This window comes from Acinonyx jubatus, chromosome D1 (genome assembly GCF_027475565.1).
Source record: "Acinonyx jubatus isolate Ajub_Pintada_27869175 chromosome D1, VMU_Ajub_asm_v1.0, whole genome shotgun sequence".
In the NCBI taxonomy this organism is placed as follows: domain Eukaryota; kingdom Metazoa; phylum Chordata; class Mammalia; order Carnivora; family Felidae; genus Acinonyx; species Acinonyx jubatus.
In genome coordinates, this window is record NC_069390.1 from 8,944,787 (window position 1) to 8,966,449 (window position 21,663).

A 21,663-nucleotide genomic window follows, 5' to 3' on the forward strand; every position below is an offset into this window, starting at 1 on the left:
TGCGTTTTGGTGGGGGGGCGTGTCTCTCTGGTTGCTGTGCTCCAAAAGGTGTGGCACCGCCTTCTCGTCACCGGGGGTGGAGTTACGTGTGGGTGACGTGGCGGCTTCTAGGCTTTGGTCGGGTTTCGGCGGCTTTAGCGCTTGGGGAGGAGGCGGTGACCACCCGGGAGACTGTGGCAGTGGTGGCGGCGGCAGGCGGCAGAGAGGAGGTAGGACTCGCTCTAGAAGGGGTCTGGGCAGCGGCTTTCCGGGGGCGGCGACGGGATGGGGGGAAGGGAACCTGGGGCGAGCGGGCAAGTCCTGCCGGCCCGGCTCGGGCTGAGGGAATACTTCGTCGTCCAATCAGGAAAGCCCCTGTTGAGAAAGACGTCGGCATTAGCTAATCGGTGGTCGCAGTCCCCCCAGAAGGCGGGATTTGGGCGGGGGTGGGACTTCCTGTTTCAAATAAACACCTAGAGATTTTCCCCCCTTCCGCCCACCGAAGTGTGTCCTCCTCAGGAGGTCCGTCACCGTTTCTCCCTGAGGAGTCGAAGGGATCCGCGGATACGAGAGGGCCCGGTTAGGGCCTGGGGCAGTTGCACAGGCCGGGCTGGAGCCTCGGGGCCACGGGACCTGCCTCTGGCCCTGTCTCTGTTTCAAGGCCCCCGGCCCGCGCTCTGGCCGCCGGAGCCAAGTTGGAAGAAGAGTCTGAGGAGGGGGAACCGATTGGGTCGGAGAGCGGGCCCGTGCCCGCCGTGGGCCGGCCCCAGGATCTGCGGGTAGCTTTGGGCGCGAAAGTCCGTGCCAGGTGCAGAAGGGACCCGAGGATTTGCTGGCTGGGGCGGGGGGAGGGTGGGGGAAGGATTTATGGGGAAGGAGGCTGCCTAGGGAATGACACTCTCCCCTCCACAACAGTCCGAGGTTATGCGTCTCAATGATCCCGCGGAAACGCTACGGGTCTAAGAACACGGATCAGGGTGTCTACCTGGGTCTCTCAAAGACACAGGTCCTGTCCCCTGCAACTGCTGGCAGTAGCAGCAGCGACATCGCCCCTCTGCCCCCCCCAGCGGCCCTGGTCCCTCCCCCTCCCAACACGATGTCTTGCCGAGATCGGACCCAGGAGTTCCTGTCTGCCTGCAAGTCCCTGCAGAGCCGTCAGGTAAGGACCAGGAGTGGGAAAGGCGGGAGCGAGCCTTACTGAAATCTGGGAGAGGCTGTGCTCCAGCACTGTTGAGGGACTGAATTTTGGGGGTGACGCGATGGAGAGCTGATCGAGCTTGGAGGGGGCTGGAGGATCTGCTAAGCAACAGGGAATGGGGTGGGCCAGCTCTCTAGAGGCAAGGACCTAGACTTTTTTTGTGTGAGAAATCCCCCAGAGGGTAGGGTTGTTACTTTTCAAGGAATATCTCAGGGTGAGAGGTGGCCGCAGTATTTTTGGTTTGGGTAAGGAACACGTTCTAGAAAGAGCCTTTAGCTCAGAGACAGGCACTTTGAATACTGGTTCTGGAATAGTCCTTACCATACGTTTGCTCTGTGACCACAGAATATTGGGCCAGAAAGTCTAGTGGGACCTCAGTTTTTATATCTGTAAAATGAAAGAAGTTTTCCTGATAAGTAATTTTTGTCAAAATTCCTTTGCAGTGCTTTTTAAAAAATTAGATTCCCTGGTTTCAGTCCAGACTTTCTGAATCAAAGTGGGCCCTGAGTGACTGTAATTTGAAAGATTTTTACTGCTCTTCTGTATGATCACCCCGAGCTTTCCAGTTATCCTCTTTGATTTCCTGACTGGAGAAACAGAATGTTAATAGTGCCTGTCGTTTATTTAGTGCTTATAACGTACCAGGTATATGACTAAAATACTTTATAGCCCTGATGCTGCTTGATTCCAGCAACTGCATTTTATACAAGAGGAAATAGATATTCAGAATGGTGCATGTCACGTGCCCCAACCCCTCTAGCTAGTAAGTGGTGGAGTCGAGATTTGAACCTGGGTCCACCTGTGCTCAAATCTGAGCTCTGCGTGACAACTACTGACAAGATTAGACTGTCCGGTACAAGAGCTAGAGAGAATTTAGTGGGCACCTGAGGAATAGCGAAAGCTGGAAATGGGGAGGGGGAACTAAAGCTTCACCTTTTGATGTTGCTTTTCAGAATGGAATCCAGACAAACAAGCCGGCTCTGCGTGCTGTCCGGCAGCGTAGTGAATTTACCCTCATGGCCAAGTAAGTTGAGAGAAGTTACGTGGTGGGGTGGTGCGGTGTCTGGGAAGGAGTTGGCTTGCCTTTGGTGGCCTTGGCTGTGAGGGAGCTAATGTGGGAATAGGAATAGGTCCTGTCCTGCTCTTTCTCCTAGTGCCCTCACTAATGCTTGCTTCCAGGCGCATCGGGAAAGACCTCAGCAACACATTTGCCAAGCTGGAGAAGCTGACGATCTGTGAGTTCTTGGGGTCTGTCAGAGATGGGGCAGTGAACCAAAGAGCTCTAAGGAACCGGACTCCCTGAGCCTTGTCTTTGACCTCACCCGTCCTGGCCTCATTTGTCTCTACAGTGGCAAAGCGCAAGTCCCTCTTCGATGATAAAGCAGTGGAAATCGAAGAGCTAACTTACATCATCAAACAGGTGAGCTGCTAGCTGTTGGGAGCTACCATTCCAGTCAGATCGCTTTCATCAATTTCCCCTTGTCTTGGAGGTCCAGAGCAAGTTTCTGGAGCCAGCCCCAAAGACCTTGCTCATCCATTGAGTCAGTGGACACTCTTTGGTCGTGTGCTGTGTACAAAGCCCTGCTGGGCCCTTGCCTCACAAACCTGAGGCAAGAATTCCACCCTGAGGGCTTATTGTCTGTAAGGGGTATCTAGGCCCGTACATTCGTACTTACAATGAGTAGAAGGCAAGTGGCACAAAACAGAGCTTCAAAAAGATGAATGAGACAGTCTGACGATGCTGGGAAAAAATGTTACAGAGGTGGGTGAAATCTGAACTGGTGTCAAGGCTTGTGTAGAGGCAGTGGAAGAACATTCCAGACAGAGGAAACAGGGTGCAGAGGCATGGCTTATAAAAGAAAGTTCACGTCTTTGCTCAGATGTTGTTTGCCCAGGGAGGCCTACCCTGAGCGTGTTGTTTAGTGCTCCAGTGCCCCAAACTGTGCTTTTTATAGCACTTGATACTTTCTAATATTCTGTATCATTAACTCACTTACATTTATTTTATTTTATTTTTTTTAATTTTTTTTTTCAACGTTTATTTATTTTTGAGACAGAGAGAGAGTATGAACAGGGGAGGGGCAGAGGCAGAGGGAGACACAGAATCTGAAACAGGCTGCAGGCTCTGAGCGGTCAGCACAGAGCCCGACGTGGGGCTCGAACTCACAGGCCGTGAGATCATGACCTGAGCCGAAGTCCCAAAGTCGGACGCTTAACCGACCAAGCCACCCAGGCGCCCCTCACTTACATTTATTGTTTCCGTTCCCTCTCATCTACCTCATCCCAGCCCCCAACCAAAAAGAAAAAAAGAGAAAAATATAAGTGCCACAAGAGCGGAGAGTTTTTTCTTGCTATTTTTTCGTCTTGCTCATAGATGTATCCCAGTTGCTTGTAATAGCGTCTGGTGTAGAAAAGGTGCTCCGTATTTGTTGACTGAATGACCGCCGGGGGGAAATACCAGCCTGGAGCATGGATGGGCAGAGAGGCCAGGGAGGAGGCTGCTGCCGCTGTCCAGTGAAAAGATGATGGTGGCAAAGGTCAGGGCAGACGTGTTCAAGAGGTGCCATGCAGGGTAGGAGAGAGAGGATACCATGAACTATTGGGGCACTATTGCATAAGCTTTGAAGAACCACAGCCTGTTCTCAGACAGTCCATTGGTTATGGTGTACCCTTGGGTAAGCTGCCTGACTACTCTGAGCTTCAGTGCCCTCGGAAATAAGAGGGGGCTGATAACAGCACCCACCTCGTAGGGTGAATGTGAGGATTCAGTTGTTTGTTTTTGGAGTCACTCACGTGATTGAGTGAGGTTTAGCTGCCTGGTTCTGGGGGACTCCCCAGTGAACAAGACAGATGGGGTACCTCCCCTTGAGGATTTCCTATCTGAAACTCGACAAGTAGAATTTGTCAGACGACTTCAGGGTAGTGAATCCCATTAAAGACATAAGGGAAGTGAGTTCCTCAGGGTAGGGGCCTATTTTAGATGGGGTGATATAAGATCATCTGTGAGGGGCGCCTGGGTGGCTCAGTTGGATGAGCGTCTGACTCTTGATTTCAGCTCAGGTTGTGATCCCAGGATCACGGGATCGAGCCCCATGTCAGGCTCTGTGCTGAGCGTGGAGGCTGCTTAAGATCCTCTCTTTCTTGGGGCGCCTGGGTGGCTCAGTCAGTTGAGCATCTGATTTTGGCTCGGGTCAGGATCTCACAGTTCTTGGGTTCAAGCCCTGGGTCAGGCTCTCTGCTGTCAGCACAGAGCCTGCTTTGGATCCTCTGACCCCCTCTCTGCCCCTCCTCCACTCTCTCAAAATAAATTTAAAAAAAATTTTTTTTAAAGATCCTCTCTTTCTTCCTCTCCCTCTGCTTCTTTCCCCTGCTCACACTCTCTTTCTTTCTCTAAAATAAAATTGAAAAGAAAATGAAAGGAAAGGATAGTCTGTGAGAAGTGACTTTGAGACCTGAATGGTAAAGGAAAAGCCAGTTATGCAAAGATCTGGTGGGAGCACGTTCCAGAAAATGGGAATAGCAAAGGGAAAGGCCCTGAAGGGTGGGCCACCTTAATGCATCTGATAAACACGAAAGAGGCCAGTGTGACTGCAGCAGAGCAAGTGAGAAGGAGACTGGGAGGGGATGAGGTTGGGGAAATGGGCAGGGCTGGACCACACAGAGTCATGTGTAAGCTGCGCAAAGAATTTGGTTTGTGTTCTAACTTGAGTGGAAGCTCTTGGAAGATTTTCAGCAGAGGGAGGACCTGCTCCATTTCTGCTTCAAAAGCTCACCGTGGTTGCTGTGTAGAGAGCGGATTGTTGCGGGTGGGCTTTAAGGGGAAGGTCATTTAGGAGGCTCTTGGCTATAGTTGAGAGAGCAAAGGTGGTGGTTTGGTCTAGAATAGGGTTAGAAGAGAAGTAGCTGAGCGGCTCGATTCGGAGCATCTGTTGGAATCGGCTGGGTTCTCTGTGGGCTCCGTGTAGGCTCCATGTGGATCAAGGGAAAAGAGAGGAGGACGGCTCTCCAGCGTTTGGTCTGGGCAGCTGGCGACTGGCGGTGCCATTTACCAAAACAGAAAAGGAGGGAGAAGGGGGAACAGGTTTTCGTTGGAGGTGGGGGCATTAGGAGTTGTCGTCCACGTTAAGTTTCACCACAAAGAGCAAGTTATAAGCTACGTAGCGTGCCGTGTGGCGCACAGTAGACGAATATAAAGTGCCGAGTGCCTGGTCAGCAATCAGCCGAGTGTGGCTGCGTTGTGGCACATAGATGGGCTTAGGAGGTACGAATGTGTGACTTAGAAGCTTCCAGCTTGGTTGGGCACTTCGGTGGGAAGTGGTGCCGTTTTCTAAGCTAGAACTCTGGGGGAGGAGATTTTATGGGGAGAAAACCTGGAATGCAGTTTTGGCCACGGGACTCTAGGGAGGGTGCATCAGCTCTGAAGGGACAGCCAGCCAGCAGTGAAAATCATCCATTGGTCTCAGGAATGGTTGCTGTAGGGCGGGGTGGGGGACACCTGGGTGGCTTAGTTGGTTAAGCGTCTCACCCTTGATTTACAGCTCAGGTCACGATTGCCAGGTTCGTGAGTTCGGGCCCCGCGTCAGGCTCTGTGTTGGTGCAGAGACTGCTTGGTATTCTCTCTCTCTCTCACTCTCTCTCAGAATAAGTAAATAGACTTATAAAAAAATAAAAAAGAAAAGAATGGTTGCACCTGGAATACTACCTGGGGCCTATTGGAGAAATTCTAGAAGTTGCCTAATCCAGTTTGTCTTCCAGCCTATTCCTTGAACTCACTATTCCTGACCTCTTCTCCCTGGGCTCCCCACCCCCAACCCCCTGGGCAAGCTTTCTCTGCCACTCTGTGGCCACCTCCTTCATCTCTCTTGTCTCATGTGGCCCTCAGTAACTTGCCAAGCCAGATCAGGGGGCAGAGGATGCCTTGGTCTGGTGTAGAAGGCCTGGCTTTGCTACGGTACCTCCTTATGTGTGACCTCGGATAAGTCACAGCTTTCACTCTTTTGCAATAAAAATATTTTTTTAATGTTTATTTATGTTGAGAGTGTGTGTATGAGTGGGAAAGCGGTGGAGAGAGAGAGAGAGAGAGAGAGAGAGAGAGAGAATCCCAAGCAGGCTCTGCATTGTCAGCACAGAACCTGACGTGGGGCTCCATCCCGTGAAGTGTGAGATCACGACCTGAGCCAAGATCAAGGGTTGCTGCTTAACCAACTGAGGCACCCAGGCTGCCCGCGATAATAATTTTTTAACAGAATTCTGTGTATAAAAGGCATTTTGTTGATGTTTCTGGGCCATCGTGGAGACTTTGACTTCCCTTCTCCTGCCTACTGCACAGGTGCTTTGTCAGTCAGCGTGCTCTGGGCTTGAGATTTTGGCCTTTGAAGCAGTTCTGTGGCCATGTGCCTGGCCTCACAGGGTAGAGTTGGGCCGTAGGGCGAAGAGGGTAAGCAAGTCATTTATTTACAAATGGATGAGACTAGGGGTGCCTGGGTGGCTCGGTCGGTTGAGCATCCGACTTTGGCTCAGGTCCTGATCTCGCTGTCCGTGAGTTCAAGCCCTGCATCGGGCTCTGTGCTGACAGCTCAGAGCCTGCAACCTGCGTAGAATCCTATGTCTCCCTCTCTCTCTGCCCCTCCCCCACTCGTGTTCTGTCTGTCTCTCTCTCTGTCAAAAATAAATAAACATTCAAAAAAAAATTTGTATACAAATGGATGAGATCATATTTCGCCTCTTCTGGCTCTCCTCTGCAGGGACTGAGCCAGAGCAAAGTCCAGCGCGTGGAACATCCTAGCAGGCCCTTCTGGTCTGACTCTGAAGCACCCTCCCTCCCATTTGTAACTTCCGCCCTGCCGTCCATGCGGGAGAGACATTGGCTGAGGAACCCTTTGTTAACAGTGTTTCTGTTGGCTCTTCCTAGGACATCAATAGCCTCAACAAACAAATTGCCCAGCTTCAGGACTTTGTGAGGGCCAAGGGCAGCCAGAGCGGCCGGCACCTGCAAACGCATTCCAACACCATCGTGGTCTCCCTGCAGGTGGGACCTGGGGTTGGTAGAGGGGGAGGCAGAAGGGAGAAAGGTGTTGTCTTCCTTGGCTGATCCTCTCTCTCCTTTTCTTCTAGTCGAAACTGGCCTCGATGTCCAATGACTTCAAATCAGTTTTAGAAGTGAGGACAGAGGTAAGGAAAATCTGTAGGAGGGGTAGCAGTGTGGGGTTAAGGGCCCAAGGGAGAAATGGAGCAGGAACAAGTGGAGGGGTGAAGGTAACAGGGTCAAGGACCAACAAGAGGGCCCCTCTAACATGCCTGCTTCCCAGAGGCCTCAGGACCTTTGCATTTCTTCCCCAACCCCAGAACCTGAAGCAGCAGAGGAACCGGCGGGAGCAGTTCTCCCGGGCGCCTGTGTCAGCCCTGCCCCTTGCCCCCAACCACCTGGGTAAGTCATAGGTGATGAGGGGAGCCTTGAGGGGAGAGACCCAGTTCCTCTGGCTCTGATGGCATCCTCTGATGCCGTGATGGCAGCAGCAGGGCAGGAGAACAGACAAGCAAGGGGCGTGCTAGGCTTTTCAGAGGTCAAACCTCGTGGCTGGCATTCGTGATCCACACTCCGTCTACCACATTCTCGTGTTTGGGGCTGACGTCAGTCACATGCAGTACGACGATGGTTTCTAATCTTTTCGTGCACTTACTTCATTCGCATTCTCTCACTTAATTTTGTTTTTCATGTTTATTTTTGCGAGAGGGAGAGGGAGAGGGAGAGAGAGAGAGAGGAGCACAAGCCAGGGAGGGGCAGAGAGAGCAGGAGACGAAGTAGGCTTTGTGCTGGCAGCAGCGAGCCCGATGCAGGGCTCGAACTCACAAACTGTGAGATCATGACCTGCGCCAAAGTTGGATGCTCAATCAGCTGAGCTACCCAGGCGCCCCTCTCTCACTTGTCACCACCCCCCTCTGGGAAAGCAGTTGTTACTATCCCCCATTTTACAGTTGAGGAAGCCGAGGCTCAGAGAGGTTAAATGATTTGTCCAGGGTCACAAGGCTATTAAGTGCCAGAGCTGGGATTCACATCCAGAGCATGTGGGCTTTGAACTTAAGAAGTGCTTTTTCTTTCTCTCCGTAGGGGGCAGTGCTGTGGTCTTGGGGGCGGAGTCCCGTGCCTCCGGGGATGTGGCCATTGACATGATGGACTCTCGGACCAGCCAGCAGCTGCAGCTCATTGATGAGCAGGTACGTGGGCTCTGAACTGGGGAGGAGATGCTCCTTTGTCCTCCCCTGTGGGCCACCAGCAAGGGCTGAAATGTGCCTTGCGTGGAATGGCAAGCGGGGACAGTCCTAAAGAGGCAGGCTCTACCCTGAGGAAGCTCCCAGTGCTCACGTGTGCTCTCTCTCCTCTGAAGGATTCCTACATCCAGAGCCGGGCAGACACCATGCAGAACATTGAGTCCACGATTGTCGAGCTGGGCTCCATCTTTCAGCAGTTGGCACACATGGTTAAGGAGCAGGAAGAGACCATTCAGAGGTGAGAGTCTCTCTTTCACCCTAGACAGAAGGACCTTCTCCTCTCCATAGGGTGGCATCCTAAAGCTCCCCCGGGACAACTTGATGCCCTTTGGAAGAGTAGAGTAAATCTGGCCCACCCACAGGGCCAAGTCCATCCATTCAACAAGTGTTTACTGAGCACCTGTTTCATGTTCGGTGACGTTCTAGGTGTTGGGGATGTAGTGATGAGTAAGACCGTGGAGTCTCCATAGTATAGGTAACAAAAGTCAATTGGGCAGGTGAGGACAGCTGTTCAAAAGAATTGACAAGAAATTTCCGGGTAGTGATAAGGTCTACAGGGAGAATTATAACAGGATGACGTGTTAAGAAAGTGACTGAGTAGTTACCTATCGATGGACTCTTAGGGTTCTTCCATATCTTGGCTGTTGTAAATAATGCTCCAGTGAACATAGGGGTGCGTGTATCGTTTTGAGTTAGTGGTTTTTGGAGGGCTTTTTTTGTTGGTTTTTTTTGGATAAACGCCCAGTAGAATTACTGGATTGTATGGTAGTTCTATTTTTCTTTTTTTTTTTTTTTTTTTAGTTTATTTATTTATTTTGAGAGGGTAGTGGGCAGAGGGAGAGAGAGAATCCCAATCAGGCTCTGCACTATTGGTACAGATCCCAATACGGGGCTCAAACCCACAAACCGTGAGATCATGACCTGGGCTGAAGTTGAGTCGGACGCTTAACTGGTGGAGCCACCCAAGCGCCCCTATTTTTAATTTTCTGAGGAATCTTCATGCTGTTTCCCGTGAGCTCTGTATCAGTTTACATTTCTACCAACTGTGCACAAGGGTTTCTTTTCTCCACATCCTCGCCGACACTTGTTCTTTCTTTTTGTTTTTTTTAACCATTCTGACAGGTAGGAAGTCATGTATCTCATTGTGGTTCTGGTTTGCATGCTGATGAGTGATGTTGAGCATCTTTTCATGTGCTTGTTGGTCATCTGGATGTCTTCGCTGGAAAAACATCTACTTGGACTCTGCCCATGTTTTAATTGGATTGTTTATGGAGTTCTTGCTGTTGAGTTGTATAAGGTTGTTCTCTATTTTAGATATTGGCCCCTTATCAGATACATGACTTGCAAACTTTTCTCCCTCGCAGTAGAAACGAACTTTGCCGATCATTTTCTTTGTCGTGCAAAAGCTCTTTAGTTTGGTTGTACTCCCATTTGTTATTTATGCTTTTGTTGCCCTTGCCTGCGACGTCGGGTCCAAAACACATCGCACTAAGTGACGTCAAGGAGTCTACCACCTATGGTTTCTTCTAGGATTTTTATGGTTTCAGGTCTGACATTCAAGTCTTTAATCCATTTTGAGTTTCTTTTTGTGTATGGTGTGAGAAAGTGGTCCAGTTCCATTCTTTTGCATGGAGCTGTCCAGTTTTCCCAACACCATTTATTGAAGTGATTGCCTGACAGTTACCCATTGTATAGTCTTATCTCCTTTGTTGTAGATCAATTGATGTTACATGAGTGGATGTATTCCTGGGCTCTCTCTCATGTTCCGTTAATCTTTGTGTCTGCATTTGTGCCAGTATTAGTTACTACGTTTTTTTTTTTCTTTTTCTTTTTTACTGTTTATTTTGAGAGAGAGAGAGAGAGAGAGAGCGCGCGCGCAAGTAGGGGAGGGCTAGAGAGAGAGGAAGGGAGAGAATCCCAAGCAGGCTCTGCACCATCAGCGTGGAGCCCGACATGGGGCTTGAACCCATGAACCATGAGATCATGACTTGAGCCGATACCGTGAGTTGGACACTTAACCAACTGAGCCACCCAGGCACCCCTGATTACTAATGTTTTGTAGTATAGTTTGAAATCAGGGAGTGTGATATCTCCGGCTTTGTTCTTTCTCAAGGTTGCTCTGGCTATTCAGGGTCTTTTGTGATTCCATAAAACTAGTGTAATTTTTGATAAGGTTGGATTTCTACCATTTTACTATTTGCTTTTTCTTTTTCCTGTTTTCTTAAGTGGCTCCTCTAGGGAGTACATCATCAGCTTTTACAGCCTCCTTCATGTGAAATGGAAGAACTTCGCAACCCTCTCATCCAGCCTTTACACTCTAGTTGTCGTATCTGTTGCACTTACATACGTTCGAAATCCCCTAATCCAGTATTATGGTTTTTGTTTCACAGAAATTAAAAGGAAAAAATTGTCTTTCGATTTACTTCTCTGTTGACCATTTCCAGCGCTCTCCATTCGTTCCTGGATATCCAGTTTCTGTCTGGTATCACTTCCCTTTAACCTGAAGAACTTTCTGTAGCATTTTTTGTAGTGCAGATCTGCTGACATGTTGTTTTACTTTTCTTTTCTCTGAAAATTTTTTTATTTCACTTTTATTCTCTTTCCCCTCCCTTTTTTTTAAATGTTTTTTGTTTTTGAGAGACAGAGAGAGAGAGAGAGAGAGAGAGAGAGAGCATGAGTGGGGGAGGGGCAGAAAGAGAGGGAGACACAGGATCTGAAGCAGGCTGCAGGCTCCTGTCTGTCAGCGCAGAGCCCGACATGGGGCTCGAACTCCCGAACTGTAAGATCATGACCTGAGCTGAAGTCGGCGCTCAACCAACTGAGCCACCCAGGCACCCTTCTTTCCCTCTGTTTTTTAAGTTTATTTATTTTGAGAGAGAGCGTGCACGCAGGGGAGAGGCAGAGAGAGAGAGGGAAAGACTGAGAATCCCATGCAGGTTCCACACTGCCAGCGCAGAGCCCAATGCAGGGCTGGAACTTACGAACTGTGAGATCATGACCTGAGCTGAAACCAAGAGTCAGATGCTTAACATACTGAGCCAACCAGGCGTCTCTCTCTCTCTCTCTCTCTCTCTCTCTCTCTCTCTCTCTCTCTTCTTTGAATTTATTTATTTTGAGAGAGACAGACAGACAGTGTGTGGAGAGAGGTGGGGCAGAGAGAATCCCAAGCAGGCTCTGAATAGTACAGAGCCCGATGCTGCGCTTGAACTCAAACCGTGAGATCATGACCTGAGCTGAAGTTGGATGCTTAATCAACTGAGTGACCCAGGTACCCCTCTTTTGTTTTTGTTTTTTTTTAAATGTTTATTTATTTTGAAAGAGAGAGAGTATTATAGCAGCATGTGTGCACACACAAGCCGGGGAGGGGCCAAGAGAGGGAGACAGAGAATCCCAAGCAGGCTCCGCACTGTCAGCAAAGAGCTGTCGCGGGGCTCGATCCCACAGACCATGAGATCATGACCTGAGCTGAAAAGTCAGGACACTTAACCGATTGAGCCACCCTGGCGCCCCTGTTTTGTAGTTGTTTTTTGTTGTGGTTGTTATTTTTATTTATTTTAATTTTTTAATGCTTATTTATTATTGAGAGAGAGAGAGAGACAGACTGTGAACAGGGGAGGGGCAGAGAGAGAGGGAGACACAGAATCAGAAGCAGGTTCCAGGCTGTCAGCACAGAGCCCGACGTGGGGCTTGAACTCACAAACCGCAAGATCATGACCTGAGCCGAAGTCGGACGCTTAACCAACTGAGCCACCCAGGCACCCCATTTTTTTTTTTAAGTTTTATTTATTTTTGAGAGAGACAGAGCACAAGCAGGGGAGGGGCAGGGAGAGAGGGAGACACAGAATCTGAAGCAGGTTCCAGGCTCTGAGCTGTCAGCAGAGTCCAACGCGGGGCTCAAACTCATGGACCCGCGAGATCATGACCTGAGCCAAAGTCGGACGCTCAACCGACTGGGCCACCCAGGTGCCCCTGTTTTGTGTTTTTAAAGGTAGGCTCTATGCCCAGTGTGAACGCACAACCCCAAGTTCAAGAGCCGCAGGCTCCACTGGCTGAGCCAGCTAGGCGACCCTACCCTCATTCTATAGAGAAGGATGTTTCCCCTGGTTATAGAATTCTGGATTTATGGTTTTTCTCTTTAAGCACTTCAGATGTATCACTCTACTCTCTTTTGGTCTTTTTTGTTCTTAATGAGAAGGCAGTGGTAACATGAACTGTTTATGTGATGTCTTTCTCTCTGGCTACTTTTCAGTTGTTTGGGGGTTTTTTGTTTGTTTTGTTTTCTCTTTGTTTTTCAGCAGTTGACCAGCATGTGTCCAGATGTCACTTTCTTTGCATTTCTCTTTCTTGGGGTTGGCTGAGCCTCTTGAATGTGTACATTTGTATCTTTCACAAAGTTTCAGAACTGTTTGGCTGTTACTCAGACTGCGCCCAGTTCCTCACACAATTTCAGCCTCTTCAGCTCAGTACAAGGGGGGGGCCAGTGGCAGAGAGAGGGGCAGAGGGACATGTGGGAGGTAGAGGAATCCACACGGCTCCGCGTGCCTGCCCACTTGCTCTTAGGCCTTTTAGCAACACGCAGTCTTGGTTGATCTTTATTCCCCAGGGCGCCTAGCAGAGTGCTTTCACGCTGGGGTATAGGTCGAGTGAAACTGGTGAACACCTGGATTTGTATAAAGCAGGTTTCCCTGTACCGATCCATTAAGCAGCCTCACGTATTTAATTAGGCAGAGGTGAAGAAGATAGGTCCCTGGCCTCACACTTGGAGATTCAGATTCCGTGGATGTGAGTGGAGTGGCCCGCCAGGAATCTCCCATTTTTATGTAAGCTCAGAGGGTTCTTTTATTTATTTATTTTAAATTTTTTCTTTAATGTTTTGTTTTTGAGAGAGAGAGAGCAGGGGAGGGGCAGAGAGAGAGGGAGACACAGAATCCGAAGCAGGCCCCAGGCTCCGAGCTGTCAGGACAGAGCCCGACGTGGGGTTCGAACCCACAGACTGTGAGATCATGACCTGTAAGCTCGGAGGGTTCTGATGAGCATCCAAGTTTGAGAACCACTGGTTAATAGGATGTTTATTTATTCAACAACTATGGTACCGGCCATTTATAAGGTGCTGTGAGTACAGCTGTCTTGGTCTTAGAATCAAGAGACTTCAAAAGACTGACACTTACTTGGTTCAGCTGGTACCTCGGGAACTCCTTACTGGCTTGTTCCACAGACACTGCACAGCTCCTCAGGCTGTGATGTACTTTGAATGTTAGAATATTACTGTAGATCCAGTGAGACAGAATTATAAAAGACATTGGGGTTCTGTGTCCATCGCGTACGTGTTTTAAATAGTTAACATGATAGCACGCGTGCAACTTGACCTTCTAGTCTTCCTTGCAACAGCGTCGTAAGTATCTCTCAGTGTTAGTATTCATTTGGTCGTTGGTTTAGCAAACACCTGTTGTTGCGGCTGCGAGCTAGTCCTTCTGGATCTGGGGATAGGACGGTGAAAGACAGACCTGGTCCTCGTGGAGCTCATGTCCACTCGGAGCGTCATACGCTGACAGTTACAGTTCAGCATGGGAAGGGCAGGAAGTGAAGGAGATAAGGGAACTCAGACTAGGTACCTCTTTGTAGAAGTAAAAAATACCGAGCTAAGTCTTGAGGAGGAATGCCAGCCGAAGAAGGGGAAAGAAAAGGCCATTCTCTGGGGTGGGGGGGGGGGCGGGGAGGACCAGCTCAGAAATGAAAAAGAGCTTGGGTGGATTCCAAGAATGCAGCGCTACCGCACAGGGCATGGGGGGTGGTGAGGGAGGAAACCGGAGGGGGCAGGGCCGCAAAGGACCGGTGCGCCACAGCAAGGAGTTTGTGCTCAGGGCGAGAATACAGGATGAAGTAGATTGGTGCTGGGTAAAGGGACGAGCTTTGTTCTGGACATGCCGAGTGCCAGATGGGACATCCGAGTGGCATGTGATGTGTGGTCTGATACTCAGAAGAGACTTGGGGGAGTCTGTGGCCTCCCTGATGAGGGAGGCCTCAACCAACTAAGCCACCCAGGGGCCTCTTAAATTTTGTTTTTAATGTTTATTTATTTTTGAGAGAGACAGTGCAGGCGGGGGAGGGGCAGAGAGAGAGAGGGAGACACAAAATCTGAAGCAGATTCCAGGCTCTGAGCTGTCAGCACAGAGTCCGATGCGGGGCTTGAACCCACAAACCGTGAGATCATGACCAGAGCTGAAGCTGGACGCTTAACCGACTGAGCCACCCAGGGGCCCCCTGAAAGGATGAAAGTTTTAAAATAGACCTAAACTTGGGGCGCCTGGGTGGCTCAGTCAGTTAAGCGGCCGACTTCGGCTCAGGTCATGATCTCATGGTACTTGAGTTCGAGCCCTGCATCGGGCTCTGTGCTGACAGCTCAGAGCCTGGAGCCTGTTTCAGATTCTGTGTCTCCCTCTCTCTGACCCTCCCCCGTTCATGCTTTGTCTCTCTCTGTCTCAAAAATAAATAAACGTTAAAAAAAATAATAATAAAATAGACCTAAACATTCTTCTCTTTGCTTCCTGCATGCTGGTAGATCTGGATTTGAGCACCCTCTTTAGAAACCACTGATGTAGGGGCACATGCGTGGCTCAGTTGGTTGGGCATCTGACTCTTGATTTCAGCTTGGGTCATGATCTCATAGTTTGTGAGCTTGAGTCTCACATAAGGCTCTGCGCTGACAGTGTGGAACCTGCTTGGGATTCTCTCTCTCCCTCTGTGCCCCTCCCTTGATCTCTCTTTCTCTCTCTCAAAATAAATAAATGAAATAAACTTAAAAAAAAAAAAAAGCAATTTAGTCCTAAGTTCTTCAGTATGTGGATTCCTGGGTCCCATCCTAGACTTTCTGGACGTGAGACATGAGAATTTTCATTTAGGGGATGCCTAGAAGGTGTTTCTTTAAAAAGAAAAAAAAATTTTTGTAACATTTATTTATTATTGAGAGACAGAGAGACACAGAGCCTGAGCAGGGGAGGGGCAGAGAGAGGGGGAGACACAGAATCTGAAGCAGGCTCCGGGCTCTGAGGTGTCAGCACAGAGCCCAACGCAGGGCTTGAACTCACAAACTGTGAGATCATGACCCGAGCCGAAGTCGGATGCCCAACCGACCGAACCACCCAGGCACCCCAAAGGTGTTTCTTATTTTTTCTACGGGTATGAAAACTGCTGATCTGTTACTCTCTTTGTTTTCTTTTTCACACCATTTTATAAATTATGAAATTTCTAACTAGAAAAGTGGGGAGAATAGTACAATGAACACCTATATGTTCCTTTTACCCAGATTCGCTTAGTATTTTATCGTATTTGCTTTCCTTTTTTTTTTTTTTTTTTTTTTTTTTTATTCTGAATCATTTGAAAAGTAAGTACAAAGATCATGATGTTTTTATCCCTGAATACTTTGGCACACATCTGCCAAGGTCTGGTATTCTCCTGACCGGCCACAATGCCATTATCATAGCTAAGAAAACGAACAGTTCTCTAGCACTGTCCAGTATTTAGTGCATACTGAAATTTCCCCAGCTGTTCTTAAAAACTGCTAGAAAAGGGGGCGCCTGGGTGGCTCAGTCGGTTGAGTCTACGACTTCGGCTCAGGTCATGATCTCACGGTCTGTGGGTTCGAGTCCCGCATCGGGCTCTGTGCTGACAGCTCAGAGCCTGGAGCCTGCTTTGGATTCTGTGTCTCCTTCTCTCTCTGACCCTCCCCCGTTCATGGTCTGTCTCTCTCTGTCTCAAAAATAAATAAACATTAAAAAAAAATTTTTTTTAAACTGCTAGAAAAGAGTCGCTAAAATGCTAAAAGCATTTTTCCCCCTTCAATTTAAGACCCAGGCAGTATTGACAGGTGGCATTTGATTGTTTTGCCTCTTTAAAGTCTGCCTTCTGCAGCTCTGCTTCTTGTGGCACGGACTTTCCTTTCAAGAGGCCAGTGCCTCTTACAGAAAGTCCCACACGTGTATTTATCCAGTGTTTCCTCACGATTGGATGTAGGTTCTAGATTTTTGGCCAGCTGTGTAGGTGATTGTTATCAGTAGGCACGTGGTGAGGTCATCCTTTTCTTGGTGATGCCAGGTTTGGTCACTTGTTGACTGTGGTGACCATCCCACCAAGTTTTCCATGGGGTGATGATTTGAGTCTGTGTGAACTTGCAGCTCCTTCCGCCCATGATGGTCCTTGCCTGATTCATTTGTAACATTGTATATGGCAACGTGGCAATTCTCTTGTTCTTTCCTCTCTGCTACATTTTTACAGCTGGAATCCTTCTGTAAAGAAGGAGCGTTCTCAGGGCGCCTGGGTGGTTCAGTCAGTTGAGCATCCTAACTTCGGCTGGGGTCATGATCTCACGGTTCCTGAGTTTGAGCCCTGCTATGCTGACAGCTCAGAGCCTGGAGCCTGCTTCAGATGCTGTGTCTCCCTCTCTCTCTGCTCCTCCCTTGCTCACATTCTGTCTCTCTCTCTCAAAAACAAATAAACATTTAAAAAAATTAAAAAAAAATCTTTTTAATGTTTGTTTTTGAGAGACAGGGAGAGAGAGACAGAGTGAGAGCGGGGGAGGGGTAGAGAGAGAGGGAGACACAGCATCTGAAGCAGGCTCCAGGCTCTGAGCTGTCAGCACAGAGCCCGATGTGGGGCTGAAACTCATGAACCGTGAGATTGTGATCTGAGCCAAAGTCGGACGCTTAACTGAGCCGCACAGGTGCCCCCCCCCCCCATTTTTTTTTTTTAAAGGTTTCTTGGGCGCCTGGGTGACTCAGTTAAGTGTCTGACTTCAGCTCAGGTCATGATCTTGTGGTTCGTGGGTTCGAGCTCCACATCAGGCTCTGTCCTGACAGCTCAGAGCCTGGAGCCTGCTTCAGTTTCTGTGTCTCCCTCTCTCTCTGCGCCTCCTCTGCTCGTGTGCGCTCTCTCTCTCTCTCTCAAAAATAAACAAACGTTAAAAAATTTTTTTTAAAAAGGAGGTTTTTCTCTTTAAACATTACTAGGAATAATGGATTATTTTTATTCAATGTAAGATAATCCATTACCATTATTATTTTATGTTTATTTATTTTGAGGCGGGGAGGGAGGGGGCGGAGAGAAAGGGAGGAAGATTATCCCAGGCAGGCTCTGCACCATCAGTGCAGAGCCCAATGTGAGGCTCGAACTCACGAACCATGAGATCATGACCTAAGCCGAAGTCGGACACTTAACTTACTGAGTCACACAGGCGCCGCCATCATCATTGTTATTATTTTTTAATATTTATTTTAGAGACAGAGTGTGAGCGGGAGAGGGGTTAGAAAGAGGGAGACACAGAATCCGAAGCAGGCTCCAGACTCTGAGCTGTCAGCACAGAGCCTGACATGGGGCTCGAACCCACGGACCATGGGATCATGACCTGAGCCGGAGTTCCACACAACCAGCTGAGCCACCCGGGTGCCCCATCATTATTTTGTTATTACAGTCAGATTTCCTAAACCTGGCCTTGTGGAGCTCCTTAAAGGCAGTTTCTGTATCCTCTGAACATGACCCAACTCCTCTGTTGGTCCTTAGGAAGCTTTGGGGAAACTTACACTCCGAAAACTAAAGTCTCAGATCTCGGAATTGTGGTCAAATAATCTTTCCAGTCCCTAGGCTTAGTGTTTTCTTCCATTCAACCTCCTTTTTATTGTCACCCCCAACGTACACACACCTTCTCGTGCTCTGGGTTTTCCTGCCTCTCCATCCATCCACCCCTTTGTCCTCCCCACCTTGCAGACTTGTCCCCTTTCTATTTTCTTCAGCCTTCTTCCCAAGCCATTATTTTCCACCCCCGTCATTTCCATCTTTACTCCCCCCTACTTTCTCCGAGTATCCTGCCAATACCTAATTTTTCACCACCAGTACCCTCTGCCATTAGTGTTCATTCATGGATTCCCATTTAAAATCTTTCTTAGGCCAAGGGCGCCTGGGTGGCTCAGTCGGTTGGGTGTCCTGTGCTTGATTTCGGCTTGGGTCGTGATCTCATGGTTCGTGGTTTCGGGCCCTGAGGCGGGCTGTGCACGGACAGTGTGGAGCCTGCTTGGGATTCTCTCTCCCTCTCTCTCTGCCCCTCCCCTGTGCACACTCTCTCTCTGTCTCTGTCAAAATAAATAAATAAAATAAAAAAGTTTAAAATCTTTCTTATGCCAGACTGCATTGACTATCCATTTTTGTTAAGTAAAGCCATTCCTAATGGTCAAGATGAGCTTTCTGGGGTATGACAGTGGAATCCACACTGAGAAATGAAATTCCAGCCCAAAGGTAGGAAACCTGATACTAATTTAGTTAGCTACTCTGATATAAATAGGGAATCATGTACAGTCCAGGCTCCTGTATCTGAATTCTTTTTAAATGTATTCATGTGTGTAATCTCTACACTTAACACGGGGCTTGAACTCAACAACCCCAAGATCAAGAGTCACATGCTCTTTTGAATAAGCCAGCCGGCACCCCTGGGTTCTTGTATTTGGACAGAGATTAGTTCACAGTTCTCACGAGCACCTTCTGAGGACCTTGGGCTTACAGCCACTGGCCCAGCCTCTCCCGTTCCAACTGGATTACAGGGACTCCCTTTGCAAAGACCTGGGTTTGTATTGGGTTTTCAGGATTGCATATGCAGTTTGGCAGGGAAATGTTTTATTTTCCTCAGCAGTGTCTCAAGAGGTGGCCCTTCATCTGAGGACTTCTCTATATGCTGGAGAGAGACATGTTCGACTAATTGCAGGGCTTTTCTTCTCCCCTGACTTCCTGTCCATATCATGCAGGTTTTCTTCCTGTCTTAACTCAGAGCTGGCATTTCCTAACTCTAATGATCTATGGCCGTCCCCCCCCCCCCCCGCCTTGTTACAAATTCAATACTGTCTTTTAGACGAAAACCAATAAATCCTGATGAGCAAAAAATTCAAATAGCCAACATTTTGGCGGCTCTTACTAAGGGTTGGGCACCTCCTGTTAACTCATTTAAGGCCGACAACAACCGGAGAGGCCGGGTTGGTGTATCCTCATTTTCCCTCCTTTGCAGTTGAGGAACATGAGTCGGGAGGCTGAATGACTGGCTCAAGATCATAAGCTAATAAGTTGCAGAGCTAACTTTCAAACCAGAGCCAAGACTTGTCTACGTTACCCTTCCAGAACTTTCTCTGGACGCAAGTGCATACACACAAAAATGGGGTCACAGTGTATGTACGTACTTCCCACTCCCACACGTTGTGACTATCTTCCCGTGTCCGTAACTATACTATAATAGCCTTCTTTTTAATCCAGTGTCCTTCTCTTTCCTCTTTTGGCTCTGTCCCCAGGATCGACGAGAACGTGCTGGGAGCCCAGCTGGATGTTGACGCCGCCCATTCAGAGATCCTCAAGTACTTCCAGTCGGTTACCTCTAACCGGTGGCTCATGGTCAAAATCTTCCTCATCCTCATTGTCTTCTTCATCATCTTTGTGGTCTTCCTTGCCTGAACCCTCTCTACTCTGAGGCACTTCGTGGGGGTTTGGAAGCCTTTTGGGAGGGCAGGTGGCCAGTGCTGCCGCTGAGCCTGTGCAGGGTGCTGGGGAGAAAGGCCCTGTTTCCCTAGAACTGCTGAGAATGGCCCCTGCCCCTGACCCCTGACCCTTTGCCTCTGGCCACCCTGTCCTCCCCTCACCACCCTCAGGCCCACGAAACACACGGTTCTGGATTTGTACTCTGCTGTGAAGTGGCTGGAAGAGAGCAGAGGCCAACTGGGGGCCTGTGGAGGAGGTTGTCTCCACTAGGTAGGAGATTTTTAGAAACTCCCCAGCCTCTTCCAAAGGAAACTTCGGCAGCAAGGGGAGATGATGCCGTTTCCCCACCTTCCTGCGAGTGAGGAGAGGAAGCGAAACTGCCCCCCTGGGACCAACTTTCCCATCTGGGTTAGAATTTGACCTTTCTTCTTCCTTTCTTCACCACGTGAGGCAGGGGGCCCTGAGCCCCTCGGCTGCCCGCACAACCCCAACTCTGGCTGCTGGTGACTCTCTCTGCCAAATGTGCTGCAGCCCATTTTCTCCCAATTACAGCAAGACTGTCAGCCTCACTGGCCCTGTCGTCATTTTTGGGTGGGAGCGTCAAAGGGCCTATGCAGCGAGCACACCGCCCAGTCCAGGGACCGAAAGGCCGGGCCAGCGGCTTGAAGGGCCAGGCTTTGGGTCCCGTGTACACAACTGCCTCCAGGTGGAGGAGGACTCAAGTGCAGCATTTCATTAGCATGGAAACTTCCCTTCGGAGGGGGAATCGGGACCCCAGAGGGGGTCCTTGTTTGGTAGCAACTTCCAGGACCATCTCTAGCAGTATTTGTGCCTGTTTTAGCTGCATCCTCTGACCAGCTGGCCCCGTTTTTCCTTAAGCTGGATGACACAGGAGCTCTGCCTGCTGCAAGGAGTGAAAGGCAAAGAATCGGTTCCCCGCTCCAACTGAGGCTCTTGGTCCCCTCCAAGCCCCTCATCCAAGCCAGTCACAGGAGGATGGAGGCCTGCCTGGAATATCCACCCTCTGGGGAAGTTCATATGCTTCTTGGCCAGGACCCACAACCAAGTTTCTGAGGTTACTGGAGTCCCTCCCCCCCATCTCACACACCCCAAAAGCAGCTCAAGCTACAGGAAAACAATAACCATACACCAAGCTGGCCCTAGCACTTTGGCGAGGGTCGGAGTGGGAGGGTGGGGAAGGGTCGCCTAGGAGAACCTATGGCTTTTCTAGCCAAGGCATTTTACTAGGTCCCCTTGGCCTCTGTTCACCGGGTGTCTCGCTTGCATCCTCACTGCCCAGTTGACACAGAATGTAGGTCTGGCCCAGCACGTCTGTGGTGGGTGAGGAGGTTGTGAAGACAATTGCTTGCCAAAGTCGGAAGTGCAATGCTCCTTTGACTCGGCAACTCTTGGGAGGATGTGGAGATCGGAAATTCATTTATTTCACAAATGTTTGTTCAGTTCTTGGTGCGTGCCAGGCAGGGTACTGAGCCAGGGGTTAGAGAAAAAAAAAACCAAACCACCCATGAATTTGTCGAGGACCCTGCCCTCTTGGGGTTTACGTGCTAGTTTTCTATTGCCTGATAATCCATTTTATAGATGAGGAAAGCGTGGTATATATCCGCAGCTGGCAAAGGGTTGGGCCGAGACTTAAGTACTGAGGTCTATGAACAATCACTCCCGCTCCGAGGCCCGGGCCTCCCACTCCTCGGAGG

At 49.3% G+C, this 21,663-nt stretch overlaps 1 protein-coding gene across 4 annotated transcripts; it reads left to right on the forward strand.

Moving 5' to 3' along the window:
• Positions 1 to 56: 56 nt before the first annotated feature.
• STX5 (syntaxin 5) lies at positions 57 to 20,517 on the forward strand. 4 transcript variants are annotated; one of them, XM_053203026.1, is made up of 11 exons: positions 57 to 209; positions 980 to 1,138; positions 2,131 to 2,201; positions 2,357 to 2,412; positions 2,527 to 2,597; positions 7,089 to 7,205; positions 7,292 to 7,348; positions 7,523 to 7,604; positions 8,286 to 8,392; positions 8,563 to 8,684; positions 19,765 to 20,517. In XM_053203026.1, the coding sequence occupies exons 2-11, from the start codon at positions 1,076 to 1,078 to the stop codon at positions 19,922 to 19,924; spliced, it is 906 nt and encodes a 301-aa protein (XP_053059001.1). In that variant the 5' UTR covers positions 57 to 209; positions 980 to 1,075; the 3' UTR covers positions 19,925 to 20,517. The 4 variants fall into 4 exon arrangements, with proteins under 4 accessions (XP_053059001.1, XP_026901026.1, XP_053059002.1 ...); XM_027045225.2 differs by having other exon boundaries at positions 70 to 209; positions 895 to 1,138; XM_053203027.1 differs by having other exon boundaries at positions 78 to 209; positions 1,047 to 1,138.
• The last annotated feature ends 1,146 nt before the right edge of the window (positions 20,518 to 21,663 follow it).

What these genes read in the sequence shown, in the direction of transcription:
- STX5 (XM_027045225.2), top strand. Translation starts at nt 914, where the DNA reads ATGATCCCGCGGAAACGCTACGGGTCTAAGAACACGGATCAGGGTGTC. An exon ending in AGTCCCTGCAGAGCCGTCAG is followed by an intron (nt 1,139 to 2,130) that starts GTAAGGACCAGG and finishes GTTGCTTTTCAG; the next exon opens with AATGGAATCCAGACAAACAA. An exon ending in CCTTGCCCCCAACCACCTGG is followed by an intron (nt 7,605 to 8,285) that starts GTAAGTCATAGG and finishes TTCTCTCCGTAG; the next exon opens with GGGGCAGTGCTGTGGTCTTG.